At 43.2% G+C, this 17,668-nt stretch overlaps 2 protein-coding genes across 2 annotated transcripts in view; both read left to right on the top strand.

Annotated features, from left to right (window-relative positions):
- ppp1r9a (protein phosphatase 1, regulatory subunit 9A) overlaps nt 1–11,260 on the top strand; it is a 46,733-nt gene extending 35,473 nt beyond the window's left edge. The window contains 8 exon segments of the mRNA XM_048229297.1: nt 417–564; nt 1,203–1,257; nt 1,406–1,438; nt 2,927–2,963; nt 5,162–5,281; nt 6,690–6,713; nt 7,158–7,340; nt 7,705–11,260. Of these exon segments, the coding sequence (XP_048085254.1) occupies nt 417–564; nt 1,203–1,257; nt 1,406–1,438; nt 2,927–2,963; nt 5,162–5,281; nt 6,690–6,713; nt 7,158–7,340; nt 7,705–7,914 (810 nt within the window). The 3' untranslated portion in view covers nt 7,915–11,260.
- A 536-nt stretch (nt 11,261–11,796) lies between these two features.
- Nucleotides 11,797–16,144, top strand: asb4 (ankyrin repeat and SOCS box containing 4). The gene is made up of 5 exons (XM_048228983.1): nt 11,797–12,158; nt 12,876–13,175; nt 13,922–14,412; nt 14,952–15,065; nt 15,531–16,144. Exons 1-5 carry the CDS (start codon nt 11,915–11,917, stop codon nt 15,717–15,719), a joined length of 1,338 nt encoding a protein of 445 aa, XP_048084940.1. The 5' UTR covers nt 11,797–11,914; the 3' UTR covers nt 15,720–16,144.
- Nucleotides 16,145–17,668: the final 1,524 nt, after the last annotated feature.

Genomic DNA, 17,668 nt, shown 5'->3' with positions numbered 1-17,668 from the left:
TACACACACAGATACACACCCTCAATCATGGAGTTACAAATAGGACACATGCGCAGAGGAACAAAACGCATTGTTTTATTTCAAAATCGGGATTGTTGATTTGTTTTTTTATCATGGCTATTTTTTAAGTCAGGGCCTTTATGTAATATACGAATGGAAACACTGGCACCCCATGGCACCAGTTTAATCTCAACTGGTGTCAAAGCTTATTCTGTATCTTTTAAAGAGCTAATTGCTGGGAAAATCTTTTTTTTTTTTAAAATAAATGTTCCTTCGAAGTTGCACTGCCTGTTCTTACTCAGCAGTAATTTTCAAAAGGGCTAGAAAAAGGAATGAAAATGTCAAAAATGAGAAGAGAAAGTGTTTGCTCAGTAATAAGATGCTGGTTTGTAACTCTAAGTCCGTGTTCTTTGCAGACCAAGCTCTCCTCCGTGCCCTCGGCCCTGAGGACAGGCTCGCCGTTTTCAGACTCGGGAGCCTCGGAGAGTGGAACTCCCAAAGCCCCAGGAAGCGTGGAGGCCTCCCCCCTCCACCAGAGGCTTCAGGGTGCAGTGGACAGTGAAGGTCAGTCTGGCATAGGAACATGCAACTGATCACATATGCACATATGCATGTACCAGAAACACCCATGTCAGCACCTGGTTACTACGTGTATCGGTAGTAAAGTAGTCCATTCATCATCCATTGACATGTGTATTTGTAACAGAGGCAGGCCACATACAGTACCCCTTCATGCATTGACCTGCACTATCACCAGGACTTAGCTTCTACTGTATATGCTAAGCTGACTCTGAAGCAGGCACATGGCTTTCATTGCTACTTGAGATTTGGGTTATTTGAGTTAACTAGCAAGTCCACTAAAACGTACAGAGTATTTTCTTTTCTCTCCAGCTTAGCTCCTGGTGTGCACAACACCAATGCCATGTGTTCCCTTTCCATTGAAGCACAAATCCTCATTAAAGATTGATAATGTATTTATACTGTGAGGTAGCTTGGACAGGAGCATCTGCTAAATAAATAAATGTAAATTTAGCCTTGAGGAAAACATTACACCTAGGTTGCATCATCCAGTTGCTCATCATCCTGAAAATGTGCTGTATGAAATAATGAAGTCAACTGTCCTCTTCCTCCTCCTCCTCCTCTGCCTACTCCTACTCCTCCTCATCATCCTCTTCCTCCTCCTCTTTATCTACTCTCTGTAGGTTCCCCTGTAGTTTCCAGCCCCTCTCTCAGTCAAGAGGACAAACCTAACACAAGGTGAGAACAGGAGGGTGGCCTTGGTGTACTGTAGTTCTTGTTTTGATTGAGGACTGAATTCTACTCTAATATATTTTCTATTTAATTTGTATCTACTCTAATTTATTTTTTATTTCTAATATGTTTTTCCCCACAAATGGATCCTCAGGTCTTCTCTGCGAGGGAGCAGAGGACTAGACAGGTGAGATGTCCTCTTCTGTTTGTTCTCCTTTGGTGGCTTTGTGGCATGAGCCCCTAATCTTGTCATTGTTAACAGACCACCGGGACTGAGAGCCAGGTAGTTATTAGGGAGGCTGTGGGAGCCTGGCACACAACGCAGGGCCAGCATGGTCTGCCTGCACTGCCTGCCATGCGGCCCATAGTGATTCATTGTGACTCAGCAGAGTTGCATTGTATTGCCTCAAACATTTCACTGTTTCATCCCCCCACACCACACACACACACACATGCAAGCACACACACACACACACACACACACAGGTACATACACACACACACACACACACACACACACACACACACACAGGTACATACACACACACACACACACACACACACACGTGCAGACAAGTGCACATACATGCACAGTACATGTACATGCATGTGTACACACATGCACACACACACACACACACACACACACATACAAACACACACACACACACACACACACACACACCCAAATCCGCTCGCCCCATTCACAGACAAGCAGCGTGATGGGGCATGAATAAACATCATCCTCTGTGGAAAGCGGCACTTTGTTCAGAGTGACGTTGAAAAAGGTGCCGTCGCAGGATTGCTGAACTCCCGGCAAAAGCCATCTGTCAATAAGCCCCCCGCGGCTCGCATTTGAGCTCAGGAAAGTGGTGGCTCGGCAACAGCAGAAAAAAACAACTTTTTAAAAAATGTTGTTTTCAGTCACACTGCACTAGGAGAGCTAATGGAGCATGGAGGGCAGAGCCCAATTGCTCTCTCTCTCTTTCTCTCTCTCTCTCTCTGGCTGATGGCTGGCTGGCTGCAAGGCAGACACCGAAACGCCCACCTCGCTAACAGTCAGTCAGTCAGTCACACAAGGACGCAAATAGACAGGACTGCGAGGGAGAGAGCAGCTGCTGACCGAACCAGACCAGACCACAACACACAAACACAAACACAAACACGGCAGACAACATGAAGCGACGCAGGTGCACCGAAGAGCCCCTCTCTCCACTCCAACCTGGAGAGGACGCCCCCTCTGGGATGCCATCATGCCAGGCTGGGCATTGTGGGCATAGAGAGGTTTTTGGGGTTCTGGGTTAAATAATGGATTGACTTGAGTAAGAGAGGATTTGAACACGCACAGCTGAAAGCAGGCAGACAGCAGGCTAGTGTAGTGTTGGTATTTGGAGGCAGTGTTTACATATTGCAGAACTTTATGAGCGTATACTATTGACAGTTTAGTGGTGGAATGTCCTGCAGGGTTTTTGTTTGCTAATGACATCCTGTTGTTTTTTGGTTTTAATATGAGCCCAGTGGGAATCTCCTTGTGCTGCTTTAACACAAATGCTATTGAAATGTACCCAGCGTTTTACTGTACTTTGATTAAAAATATCTGGGCACATCTGGGAGTTGTGGTTGAAGAGTTTCCATGTGTCCCCCTTGGTGAACATTTTGTTCTATCCCTCTGCAGCTCAGTGGAGAACAGCCCTGAGAAACTGAAGAGCAAGGTAGGTGAATCCTCCCCAGGTCCACCACATGTTGTTTCTCTCTCTCTCTCTCTCCCCTTCTCTCTCTCTCTCTCTCTCTCTCTCTCTCTCTCTCTCTCACACACACACACACACACACACACACACACAGACTTGAACAGAAACACATGAAAGTGTGATGCAGCCATGATGTGCAGACTAAACCATGAGATGCTTTTCCTTTAGAATAGTTTGATAAACGGCATCTTGTTATTCAGACATTCAGAAATTTTACTCATTGTTATAGCATGGAATACATCTTGATAGACAGACACATACATTCAATAGCTAATTTACACTTTCATGCTACATGCAATAGTAGGTAAGAGGTCATTCATATGTCTGATTCTCACACTTGTGATAGAAAATATGTGTGACCAAATCTCATGTTTGATATGTCAGTTTTAATACAAATATACAATGCCCTCTTGAATGTTACATACCCAATCAAGACAGTGCTGCCATCTGCAGACATGAACACTGTTGTTAGTCATACTAATAATTGCCCTCATTTTAAATATTACCATTGTTCCTGAGGTTTTAGTTTCACCTGATGCGTTCAGTCTTTAGACATTTTGTACTTGGCCCCATATCTTCTCCTTCTTATCCTATTCCTTGGTACTTCCTTGTGTTTATGCACAATCCAGTTGGCAGTCAGTGACACAGAGATTGATAAAATCAAAACTGGTATATTCAGTCATTTGATCTCCATATGGATGGTACACATTTTGTATAGTTTCTCATACCTCTCTTTCATAACAGGTGAAACCCAAATGGATTCCATAATCAGTCTCAGTCATTAGGCTTTCTCAGAGTGGCAGGTGTCTCAGGTGTTTGGCAGAGCATAGCCACTCTTCATTAGCTGAGGAAGACCTTGATTTCCATAATCATTTTGATCAACTAAAATGAGAGCTTTCCCTCTGCAGAAATGAGCATAAGACAGAATCCCAAATGGAAATGAGAGTGCAAGCATGCAGTGTGTGTCTGCCGTGTTGAGTAACGCATTAGCATTTCACGCCACAGATGAAGTTTTGCGTTTATTAGTTGCAATAATGCACTAATTTGTTTATTCATTAAGCAAAACGAATGGTTATTGTGCTAGAAACAAATGCTCATTTGAATTCCTGCGTGCGTGAAAAACTGTTGGCTGTGGTTTTGACTTCTGTTGTTTTCGTTCCCCTAATTCACTCAAAGCCACACCGCCATGACTAGAGTGCAGGCAGTGAGCAAACCCGGCAGGTTTATGCTCATATCCTGAGAGGAAAAGGGCATTTCAGAGCTGTGCTGACATCAAACAATGACAAATGCTGACACCTCTGTTTCCCTCCTCCCCCTTAAGCAGCGAGAGCGCTTGTTTACAAGGGCCAGCCTGCAGGGCCAGTCTCGCCAGCTTTAGCTCTTTGGTGGGCACAGTGCCCAGGCAGATATTACTGTACAGCTCACCTCGCTCCCCAGAGATGCATACGCATCAGGCCACTGAAAGGCAAACCACTGTTTAGATGTATTATTGTATATATTCATACACACACACACACACACATGGAGACACACACAGACACACACAGACACACACACGCATGCACACACACAGACATACACTCTCTCTCTCTCTCTCTCTCTCTCTCTCTCTCACACACACACACACACACACACACACACACACCCTTTGTGCCCCTATTTCCTTGAAACACACAAACTCTCCTTGCACACGCACATGCACACACTCTCATATTCTCAGCACACACATTCAGTCTGTCAGTGGTAGGGGAGAGGTGCGTGAGAAATGACACTGATCAGCACACAGCATATGAATGACTTAAACCCCTCACAACCATGAATACAGCAACATAGCTCTGACTTTACACATCCATTATACACAATCAGATTGGATAATCACAGTTGACTTAATCTTGTAGTTTGTAATTCTCAAATTTGCAGTGCTGCTTCTGTTCTGGATTACTAAGGATTGCTTATTTTTTGGACTTTTAATTATTTGAGCTTTGTAAACTTTTAAACACACCATCAATCAAAGAACTAATTACTGCAGTAACGGCTTGTCAGCTTTCATCAAACATTATTTCAGAGTTTTTCTTTCATTTTTATTCTGTTCTGATGTCGTGTCTGGGAGATGCACTGAGAGGGTTGTTGTTTATTTGTTGTTGTTATTTGTGTTCCCACAGGGCTCGGCGCTAAATGATGACCTCAGCGGGAGCAGCAGTGGTTCAGTGGAGGTCAGTGGACTGCTGGCAGAGTCCAGGTTCTCTGGGCGCTCGCACACACATGTGCTTTCCTCAGATGAGGTGAGGGGGTGCACGATTCATTCATCCATTAATTTTAGCCATTCATTCATTAATTCACCCATTCATTAATTAATTTATTCACCACCCCTCACAACCCCTCATTTATTAATGTATTAATTAATTAATTCATTCATTCATAAGTATATACTGTTTTGATCCCGTGAGGGAAATTTGGTCTCTGCATTTATCCCAATCCGTGAATTAGTGAAACACACACAGCACACAGTGTACACACAGTGAGGTAAAGCACACACTAATCCCGGTGCAGTGAGCTGCCTGCAACAGCGGCACTCGGGGAGCAGTGAGGGGTTAGGTGCCTTGCTCAAGGGCACTTCAGCCAGGCCTACTGGTCGGGGTTCGAACCGGCAACCCCGTTACAGGTCCGAAGTGCTAACCAGTAGGCCATGGCTGCCCCAATTCTGCCCACGGCTGCTCATTCATCCACCCATCCATTCGTCCATTCATCCACTTATTCTTTCATTAATTTAGTTCAGTGGTTCTCAAAGTGTGCCCCACTAGTGGGGAATGGAGATGTGTGGGGTGCGAGGAACAGGAGGATTTTTTTTTTTGTGCCTGTCTTTAATAATGCCTTTCTTTTTTGACAAGGAAGATCATAGTAAGCCACACACAAACATGAGTCATAAACAGACCGACATATGAATTAAAATAACATCTGATCCAGCGGACCAAAACAGGAAATGTAATGTGGTACCAAAATGCGAAGAAACTATTTTACGTGACCATTTTGCCGGGTTGATGGTGTCTTTCTCCAAAAGTTTGAGAACCACTGATTTAGTTAGTCACATTCACACTTTTAAACATTCATATGCTGGTCCTATTTTCTGACAATGGTGGGGACCTCAGAAATAGAAATAGGGACTCCAATTCTGTAGCAAGGACCATATCACCTTCCTCTGTTTGTCACCTGTTAATCCTTTCACTCACTATAATGAACTCACAGACTCATGTAGTCAATCTGTGAGTTACTGCTCCATCCATTTGTTGTCATTCTCCCTTAGCCACACTTCACTCCTTCATCAGACACCCAGTTTTTTCACGCATTTCACGCATAAATCTGTTCATCTCTCTATTCTAATAGTCTTCACCAGCAAGGTAAAGGATTATGACGGTCACCATGCGTTCCATTCTCTCATCTCTCGACTGAATCATTCACACGTTCAGCCCTGTCAGTTTTTTTTTTTCTGTCCTCACAGTCACATATTTAATCAGTTCTTTCAGCCACACACTCATTACCTGCACCACTGCATCACCAGCCTGGCGCCCCCTCGGATTCCTCCTGAGTCATGTTGTCTGATATTAGCTCTCCTAACTTGCTGTGTGTATTTGTTTTGCTTTCACTAACAAGCTTCCCTTCTCCTACTTCTGCTCTCACAATCTGCTCGCATAGAGTCTGGACATGATTGATGATGAGGTGAGATTTCATCGGTGGTGGTTGTGCACTTGACTTTTTACTCCTGTAAAATACTTCCTCAGCTTCTAACAGCTGATGCCAGAGGTCATTGTTTATGATGTTATTCTGTAGTTATTCATTGTGGTTCGTGAGGTAATCATGGACTGTGCATGAAAATTGAGAGCAATAAATCTCACATTTACGGTAGGTTGTTTTTCAAGATTGTGTGAACAAGATGCTGCAGTACTATGTACAGTATGTATAAGTACTGATAGAAAAATTGAAAAGATTCCAAGGTGATGGGAATTTTACATCATGTATTGAGAATTTACACATATACATAAATGCATGAATTTGGTCTATTAATATGCACCATTTCATGTCAAATCTGACTTTCTAAGTTCCATCTCTGAATTTTTTGTGGAATTCCCCGATGTTCCTTCCTGTCCTCATCCATATCGGAAGGTTCTGGATGACGGGCAGCCGCCGAAGCAGCACCACTGGCAGAACCAGATCATCCCCGACTGGACCTGCCAGCAGGTGGGGCGCTGGCTGACGGGCCTGGGCCTGGAGAAGTACATCCCAGAATTCACTGCCAAGAACGTGGACGGAGAACAGCTGCTGCTACTGGACAGCGCTGCCCTGAAGGTAAAGCCTGGCCTCCCCAGTTCCAGTATCGCTGAATGCCAGCTAAGTGAATAAATAACTCTGGGTTTTGCTTCAGGTTCCCTACTATGTTCCCAATGTATCATGGAAATGCTGTGACTATATTTGGTGTTGCGTATTGAGCTACACTTTCACCCTAGTTTGATATGTTGAATGAGAGTTTGCTGACTCCCTAGCTCTGCTCTCATGAAAAACTTGTGTGAGTGTGCGTGCGTGCGTGCGAACGTGTGTGTGTGTGTGTGTGTGTGTGTGTGTGTGTGTGTGTGTGTGTGTTCTGAAATGCATCTGTGTAATGTCCTATCTGAATGTGACTACTTATGGTGTTCTGTGTGTTTGAACCTCATAGGATCTGGGCGTGGACTCTCCGTCGGACCGTGGCCTGATCAAGAAGAAGCTGAAGGACCTGAAGGCCATGATGGAGAAGGCGCGGCGCAACCGCGACAAGCTGGAGAAGCAGCGCGAGAAGCTGCGCAAGAAGGAGCTGGAGCAGCTGCAGAAGCAGACCCGCAAGTCCAGCAGGAGCTCATCCGACCCACCAGGGGGCGCCACAGACTAATGGCACCCCTGGGAGCGCAGAGAGCAAGAAACGCCGCACTCCTGCAATTGGATTTTTATTAGGGCTCTGTTTTCCATGTGATCCACCAACAGTCATATGTGGGTGAAAGCTAAACTGGAATGGAGACCTATTTCTGGACCTATTTCTCTATCCCTTCCTACATGCGAGAAAACTTGCTTCACCCCCAGCTGGAGGCATCGATTTTGGGGGTGCTTGTACACACTAAACAGGGCTTCCTTGTCTGGATAATAAAGCCAGATCGTCATTGCAGGATACTGTAGTTGCTAGCGAGCTGACACCTGTCTAAATGAGAAACCAAACAGAATCAGGACTACATTTCCAGTAGTAAAAAATGCTCTTTTTTCCCTTTTTCCTTCCTCTCTTGATCAGTCCTCTCATGTACTGTAGCGCTTACAACCATGTTGAAAAAGATTTGTCTAATTTATTTTGCTTTTTAAATTAATGTCTATTTATTTGTAGTTAGGGCACCTGTTAAAAAAAACAACTTCATCTTCAAACATCATATCAGGTTGAAATCTACCTGTATCAGTTGTCTATTAGATTAATCTCAAGCACCTTTTAGACATACTGACTGTACATATACAGAAAAAAAGTAATATATACTGTATACAATATGTATAAATAATGTCTAACGTGCCATTTTCTACTATAACACAGGTATACATCTTGTGCTGACCAATGGTTTTCTGAAGTCCTTAATGAAGTTTTTGTACAGAGCACGCAAAGGTTTAAGTATTAGTAAACCGGTGGACCACATTGTGCGTCTATTGATTGAAGCCATTCATCTAACGTGATTTAGTGCGTCTGAGGTGGAGGCTGATTTTGCTGCTTCACTGAATCGAACTGGAGACCTTGTCACACTTGATTTCAAGTCAGCTCAACTAAGGACTGGTCCTGCAAGGGCATCTGAATGTCGAAGGTGCACTTAAGGGGCCAAAAGGACGGTTGATTTTGCAAACCATGGTTCCGTGTTGGAGGGTCTTTCTGCCTCGTTCTCCATAGAAAACATCTGAGTTTGATGTAAAGATGATGTGAACAACCTCTGCTAAATGCACCTACATAGCTCCTCTGTTCCAAGTTCCACTGCTAAGGAATATCTGGATGTACCAAGCTGGACTTCAGCATAAGAAAATACAGAACTTTAAGAACAAAAAGAAAACATAAGAAAAACAAAAATCTTCCATGAATGACCTGTGCTGCTTCAACTTCATTGCTACCTGCCTACTGTACCATTGTCCCTGACATGTCTCTCAAACTCTGTTAGACCCAAGTGCTGCCTTTTTTTAAAACAAAAAAAAGAAGAAAAGATCTACTGTAGAGATTTTACTTGAACCTAGCCATGTCCCTCAGAGCGCGAGAATATCCTCATAGGTTGCTCCTAATGTTTTACCCATACAGAGCAGTCCACAAACGTGCACTTACTACTTACACAACGCGTGTATATAGTCCTCATAGTGATTACACACTTGTTGGACAGACTCAACAAGATTTATTTAGAAAATAATCTAATTCCTCATCAACATTGTTGTGCTTTGTTCCATGTCACTCACATTGCAAGGCTCCTACAGTGACAGTCACACACACACACACACACACACACACACACACACACACACATACACAAACTTAATAATAACACAGATAGTAAGTAACACATTCAAAGGAGGAAAACAAGATTTTTTATTACAGATATTCTACACACTGGAATGACCTATAACTGACATTGTTCATCTATTGTAGACTATAGTTTATTAATATGTACATAATACTACAATATATTCAAATATACTGTATTATGCAGAATGGGTACATGTAAAATGCAGTCCCCGTTTTTACTTTTCAAGTAATATTAATTCATCTGTTCTCACTTTTTATTCAAGGATTCAGAGGTTTTAAATTGGTGGTATATATTTCTAGACTTTTTTTGTATATTAGCCTTCACTTTTGAGTAACAAAGAGGACATTTCAAAATTGTATGTCACGCCCTTTCTCATATTTAGTATGTTTACTGTATGGACTCTCCATACCTTATTGTATGTTAAATCCATAGTAGACAGACCTAATCAGAGAGTTGGTGTCATTGTGATCCTTTAGTGATCAAACTAGTCCCTCAAAAGGCCTAAATCTCAATTATTATTTATTATTGTCAGTAATTTATGTTAGATTTATGCTCAAGTTTTAAAATCAGTTTATTAGTGTATAATGTTATTTTTCTGTCATAATAATGTTATGCCAAAAAATTATTTCATTGTTGATATTTTCAGTATATATAATTGTGATAATTAGCTAAGAAACATGAAAAGGTTTCACATCAACCCCAATGTGAGATTAGAAAGGATATCTGTGATTACAGTAGGGAAGGACAGTAAAAGCACCCTATCCCTAGTTCAAAACTGTGACTCCAATTTACTTATGCTAACTCCCAGAGACCCAGAAAGCCCTTCACTGTACTTAACACACATGTTAATCTCTAGCACTATGTACATCACGGAGAGAGAACACTAGTAGAGTATTAACCCTGGATTTCCTCCAGTCTTTTTCTACTCCATGCAGTTTACAGCAATACTGTCCCTATCCTGTATAAGCCAGTTGTGTTTTTTTCTACTGCATACCTGAGATGTGTGAGTATGTGTGCGTGTATGTTTATGTATACAAACTGGTGAGATGAAATTGGGCTTAGGAGGTTGCTGGTGTTGTCCAAGAATGTTTCTTGTGGGGATAATCAATGGTACTGAGCAGGGTTTTGAATGAGGGTCAGTTACTGACCATGTTGCAGAGATCTACAATACTGTACAAAGCAGTAGGCATATTTGTCATTTATTTTAGTTTCTCTTTTTTGCATTCTCTTACATTACTAAGGCATCAGAATGGCAGCTGATCGTTTATCTTTTTTCACTCTTTTATTTCTTTCTATTTTGATTTTGCTTGTTTATCGTTGTTATTTACCCTGATGGAGTAATTCCTATGACTCAGTGGGAAGTATTTGGAGTCAGGCTGTGCGCTCTGATGCGCACCTAAGCATGTCGTGCAACTGTAAACATTGCCAGACGAGACGGTCTGTCGAAAAGTACGATTTTTTTCCGTAATTGTCTCACCTGCATGAAGGAATCCCGGGTGCCATGTTTGCCCTGGCTGTACTCCAGAGCCATGTCCAGTCCAACCCCACTCCCCCCCACCCCACACCTCTCTCCTCCCTCGTTTTTCTGTTTTGTGAACGTGAGGCAGAGCTCCCCCATGCGAGGCCACTGCCTTATGTTGCTGTGTATATACACCTCCTCCAGATGACATTGCAGTCAAAGAAAAACAATGAAAATTCCAGAAACAAGACTCGAATCTGTGTTTTTTGTACTTTTCTGTGCTCATACAACACTCAGAAACTACATACAAACACACTGCACAATAGTTTTGATTAGTCTATGCTCTAAACATCAAAACCTTTTCAAGTATGTGTGAGTAAGGTACTTCTGATGTAGATGGATTACATGATGACAACTAATTCAGCTATCTAATATTGCCTTTACTCAAGGGGGCAGACCAAAGTGTTTAGACTGATCCCACAGGACACTGAAACACAAGGGAGGCAAGTTAAATATGAGCTGCTGACAAGCATCCCTGACCCACATTCATGTTTACAGAACAGCCTACTATGAATCTGGGGTGGTTACTATCATCTTCCCTCCATGTGACTGGAAGCATATGCTTAGATATAGTAGAACACTTGGCTTGTTTATGCATAGGGGGGCAATCAGAATATGTGTGAAGTCACATGACTGCAGTGCCTGTGCACCCAACCCCCATTGTCTATAAATAACTACCGTAATTTTACCCTCGGGTGAATGTCACTTTCCTAACCAGGGTTCACGTGTTCAAGGCTCCGGGACACTCGCTTGGAGGGTGTGTAGGGTATTAGTGTATGTGTGTGTGAGACAGACAGTGTGTGTGTGTGTGTTTAACATCATTACTCAGCGTCCGTCATGCAATGGGACTTATTTTTTCCAATGATGACGCGGTGAGCAGAAGGCCTGTCCCCGAGCGAGCGTCCATGGAGGCGTCCAGGGTGTCCAGAGAGGAGGCCGCCAAGCAGCTGAAGGCCAACTTCCTGCGAGCCCTGCAGGAAAACGATGCTGAGGAGGTCAAGAGGATCCTCCACACCGCCAGCATAGACATAGACACTGTATTTGAAGTGGAGGATAACAATATGGTCCTGGCCTCCTACAAGCAAGGTAACATTTGCCAGGGTTTGGACTGAGCAGACACCTAAGCCACTTGACGCGCTTATTCAAATCATGCCAATGAAACTCAGCACTTTTGCAGAGGTGCACATTCTGAGGGAATTAAACATTTTGCACAAGGTTTTCAATGTCTCGAAGCACTAGCTGGGTGTGCATATAAATAGCATGCTGTTCTGTAGGAGCCTCTGTGCTGTATTCAGCCACTGAGGGGAGCCAGATTCACAAAGTCGCTCCTGGAGCGGTGGTTTCAGACCATGCACAGAGCAACTGTTTTCCCTATACATGTGCTGTTTGTGGATAACAGTTCAAGTTAAACAATCACATATTTCCTACAGTGTAAGTCAAGTCAAGTAGCCAAGTCAACATAAGTCCAGTTTGTTACAGTACAAATATCTGACAATGCTTCACATTATTTCACCCTTGTTATATTGTTACTATTTCATTACACAGTATAACTCACTTAAGGTAGTGTGTAACAGCACATTGGTATTCTCTAACCTTAGTCAGCCATGTTTTATACAGTAGTTGAAAATATGGGTATCATTGTGGCTTTACCTTCATCATTACTAAATATGAAACAAAGTACTTCACAGTAGTTACACTGCAGGTGTGATGTGCAAGTGTGACCTAAATTCCTCCAAAGGAGAAAGCCTTGATCCCAACCAGACTGTTGACATTTGACTCAGATTGACCTGTCATGTGCCCTAGGCTACTGGTTGCCTGGCTACAAGTTGGAGTCGTCATGGGCGATGGGTATCCACGTATGCATGATGTACAACTCCCTGGAGTGCGCGCATGTTCTGTTGGAGAGTGGAGCCGCCATCAACCGCATGCCCAACGGCAAGACGCCGCTGCACGTAGCCTGCGAGGTCTCGCACGGCGACTGCGTTGCCTTACTGCTGGAGCACGGCGCCCGTATTAACCGGCTGTCGCTCAGCGGCCACACAGCCTTGCACTACTGCATCACCAGGGAGTCGGTGGACTGCGCTAGGCACCTCATTCTCAACGGTATGGAGGTCAAATGCAAACAGACACACATGTGGGGATTACATTTATCTTGGGGAGTACATTTATCCAAAAAAATGGCAATGACAATGGAGAAACATAATTCATATTTCTGCTACAAACTACAGATTAACCTGTAGGACATCAGAATACATGATCACATTTAGTTTAAGGAATAGGAAGATCTCAGATAGATCTCAGTATTGATTAGCCTGGGTGTTCCCATGCTGCCTTGCGCGCGATTTGATTCACGCTGCTAAGGCAGCCTGGAGACCATGGAGCAAATTTTCGCCTGAGATAGGGAACCAATCACAGAACAGGTGTGAAAACAAGACGATGATGAGCTATGCACAGACACATTTGATAGACATCCGTGGCACCCAATAAACGGATCTGGGCATTTTTTTCAAATACGAGAAAATGAACGTTTGGTTCCCAGACCACGTCTCATTGAGAAGTGGTGGCGCTAGCCAGGCTAAATATTGATCACTTATGAAAAACATTAAAATAGGTTAGGCCCTATATAAAATAATACTTACGCTTTTAATATTTACGCTAAGACTTTCAATATAGAGAAAGGCAACATATGAGGTCTGGATATATCTATAAAAACACCAACCAATGAAACAGCAGTCTCTGTTGGTTATGGTTTTGATGTGTTCTATGATACCATAACTGATTGACACTGACTGACAATCTTTATACAACACCAAAACAAAGACCTCAACATAGCCTATATCTTTCAACAGGTGCCGATGTGAATACGGCCGGCCAAAACAGTGATGAGGACACACCACTGCACACAGCGGCTCGTTTTGGCGTTCCCGAGCTAACTGCGCTGTACCTGACGCATGGCGCAGAGGTTAACATAAACAACTCTCGTCTGGAGACGCCACTTATCACTGCGGCTTACTGGGCCTTCTGCCCGCGCGAGCAGATCTTCAGCCCTGACCACCACCTAGTATGCCGCATCCTTCTCGACAACGGGGCCAACCCGAACTCAATAGAGGAAGACAACAAAACTGCGCTGCACAAGGCGGCCTGGAACAGTGACCATACGCTAATAGAAATGTTGCTAACTGCTGGCGCTGACGCCAGGGCTATGGACATCAATGCCTGCGCGCCTATCCAGTATGTGCTCAAGGTCACCCAAGTGCGGCCGGCTTCCATCCCTGAGCGCTGCCTTCAGCTATTGCTTAACCATGGCGGCGCCCGTGTCTACCCGCCTCAGTTCCACAAGGTAAACACGCATTAGCCATCCTGTGAGTTACATGTCCCCTCTAGTAAAGAAGTGGATTCCTGCCAGGTGTACAACTCCCAAGACATTTTGTGGTTTGTGTGAAAAAAAGCAAGAACAATATGGGTGTGTGCTATGATGTACACTGTAGGCCTACAATGTAGACAATGAAGCTTAAACAAACACTAAATGCCAGTTTAATCAAGAAAAATAATGAGTAGGCTAATCTTCCCTATTTTATGTGTTGGTAGGCAGTTCACAGTCTGGTAATGTTCACTAATGTCATTGAAAGTACTGTACAGTGTACACAACACCTCATGCTGCGGTCATTGAAAAGACCTGCAGGCGAAGAGGGTATGACATCCTCCAGTCCAGTAACATAGGCATCTTACACCCTCATGTACAGTAAACACCAGTGTCTCTTGATACTGTACATGTTTATGTAGATGCACAACCACATTGAAGGGAGAGTCTTTTTGATTGTGTACAGTAGATGGTAGCAGTTTGACACAGGCCATGTTTGGTTCCTATTTTTTAAGTAGGTTCTGCAGGCCTGCCATGATTTCCCCAGAGCGGTAGAGATCTTGGTGAACTCCTATGAACACATCAAAGCCACCAGCAAGTGGAGGACAGCTATCGCTGATGAATCCTATCAGGTAGGTATCACATGTCATTTGTACAAGTCCTGTCCATATCTTGAGGTGTTGTAGCCTTGACATATAGTCTTTTAACTTCCCAGATGAAATCTAGTCTGTTCTACCAAGTGTGAAACACATCCAAAGGTCCTATTTTTGGGGTTGATTAACACACGGGGAACTGATTTAACTGACCCTCCCATGTTTGCACATAGGACCTTGCTCACAATATACAATTAGCTGATTCATTTGACCAAGTTATTATGGTAAATTTTGCTTATAGCTCAAATGTCTACTTTCCCCATCATTTTAATCAGGGTAAATTGGGTGAGTGTCATTGTTTACTATTAGACTCAGCTTGAAGGCTGTTGCCAAATATAATGCGAGATGTTCCACCCTCACTGTAATGTACCTAAACACAGCATGCTCACAATGTTGTACATACAGTTCTTTTGCTGGCATATGTTTTTATTTTCTCCATGACAGCAACACAAAGAGTTCTATGACTCCATGTTCGCCGTGTGTTGCAACACCCCCCGCACCCTGGTGCACCTTGCCCGCTGTGCCATCCGCGCTCACCTCCGGCAGCGCTGCCACAGGGGGGTCCACGAGCTCCCCATCCCCCCCTCCATGGCACGCTACATTCTCCTGGAGCCAGAGGGAATCATATACTGACGTGGAATAATTCCAGAGAGTATTAAAAGAACATTTGTCTCTGTGTGCCATATCTGTGCGAGGAGTCTACTATTGTGTGAACCTGAGCAGGCCTCACTCAGAGGTGTCCTCGTGTGAACATTTCTGGACCTCTTCCAACTCCGAGGAAAAATGGAATCACTATTTAAGAACAGAACAACTTCAGCCTACTGCAGCAGTTCTCTTATTCACAACAGCACTGGGAGATGACTCAAACCTGCAATGGAGAGTTATGTTTTTTTTTCCTTCTTTTTTCTATCTGTCAGTTTTTCTCAGGAGTTTACCGTGCAGTGAAAACACTCAGCTGTCAAACAAGCACGAGCATACACTTAAGAATTACCTCTCTGTCAAATGTTTTCTTAGTAAATAGAAAATATATTAAATAATGTAATGTAATTAATATGTAATTGTGAGCTCCTGGTTTTGCTTTAAGGGACTAAAGGCTGGCTAGTGCTAAATCGAAATTAGGAGGAGATTGCTTTGGTGAAGTTCCCAAAAAGGAAATCTAAAAAAGGAAACCTATTTATAGACCTTATGATATCATGGCTTTCTACCTTCCAGTGTTTTTCCATTAGGTCCCCAGCAGACATCAAACTCCTGACTACTATGGTACTACTGACACATGGATATGAAGTAAAATGTATATGGGGTGCTATCAAGGTAGGGTTTGAAGATGATGATGAAGATGATGATGATGAGTCTCCATGAGTTTTTAATGTTTCACACGAGGAGCTAGGACAATACCAGTAGGTGGGATGACAGCACTTTAGAGACCTGTATTTCAATAGAGGTGACTTGGCCATTAATTCTTTTCTTTTTTTTGTCAGAGGAGATGGCAAAGTGCACTTGCAAAGGTTTGACTACACATCTCGTCTTCCTGGAGGTGGAAGGTAGTGCCATTTTAACTTTGCATAATGGGGGCTCCACACAAAGCAAATGGAAGACTCTTTTTGCTTTCTTTCTTTTATTTTGTCTTTCACTCTTTCTACTCAGAGGTCCCAAGTGCTTGAAATTATGCCCGAGAATGAGTGGCTGCATGCTCTTTGTGTTTTCCTGATTCAGCAATAATAATTGCTCCTTAATGTATCTTAAATTACAGATAATATGAAGAGGTGAAAGTCATTCACTTGAAACTTGTGAATGTTTCTGATAGGCTTATGGTCTCCCAAAAACTTTCTTAATGAAAGCATAGTGTGCTGTGAGGCTTTGTCGCGTTAATTAAACTAATGCCTTAAGCACCTGACCCGGATTGTCAAGTGGCAACAGCAAAGATGCCAGCCTTCTTCAAAGGCTAAATCTTGCTCTTTCATAATGCCTAAAGTAGGCCTACAATTAAATCAGTAACAATTTGCCACTTTTTGAAGGACAAATAAACACAAGTGTCATTCTCCAGCCATCCAAGATATATAGACTATGTAGTTCTGTGTTCCAGGCTGGAACACACTGCAAAAATCAAAGAAAACCTTTTTCACAAAATAGCTGAATAAATGTCTGCTTGCCTCTGCTAGCCAGCTTAGTGTTAGACCAAAACTCGCATAGGGCTGTTTTACAGCTGTTTTGGTCTTGGATTTACAGGATGAGAAATCAAGAAACATCTAACAAACAATACCAAACAAACAATACTTGCACTGTACATGCAAACTTATACATGACTCTGTAGCCAGTCCAACCCCCACAAGCCCAACCCATCCTCCCAACAACATCAGCAGAGCATGGCCACATTATAAAGAATTTGGACAGAGTTGACCTTGGGTGGGAGCTGGGATCTTTATGAAACTGCCAAAGTCACAGCCAACTCTTCATTAGGTGGAAGCCTACAAGTGCAATATGATTGTGCACCCAGGAAAGCTGACAGGCACTTAACTCTGTGAGATTGCATATCTTAGTCAGCATGCAGTGATATTTAAGTAAGAGTGATGTACACTATGTGT

Source organism: Alosa alosa, chromosome 20 (assembly GCF_017589495.1).
Source record: "Alosa alosa isolate M-15738 ecotype Scorff River chromosome 20, AALO_Geno_1.1, whole genome shotgun sequence".
NCBI lineage: Eukaryota > Metazoa > Chordata > Actinopteri > Clupeiformes > Clupeidae > Alosa > Alosa alosa.
Note: the sequence above shows the minus strand (reverse complement) of the source record. Positions and strands in the feature narration are given on the sequence as shown.

Excerpts from the sequence above, each read along its gene's own strand:
- asb4 (XM_048228983.1), top strand. The coding sequence starts at position 11,915 with ATGGGACTTATTTTTTCCAATGATGACGCGGTGAGCAGAAGGCCTGTC. Across the intron at positions 14,413-14,951 it reads ACCCGCCTCAGTTCCACAAG|GTTCTGCAGGCCTGCCATGA; the intron begins GTAAACACGCAT and ends TTTTTTAAGTAG. Across the intron at positions 15,066-15,530 it reads TCGCTGATGAATCCTATCAG|CAACACAAAGAGTTCTATGA; the intron begins GTAGGTATCACA and ends TCTCCATGACAG.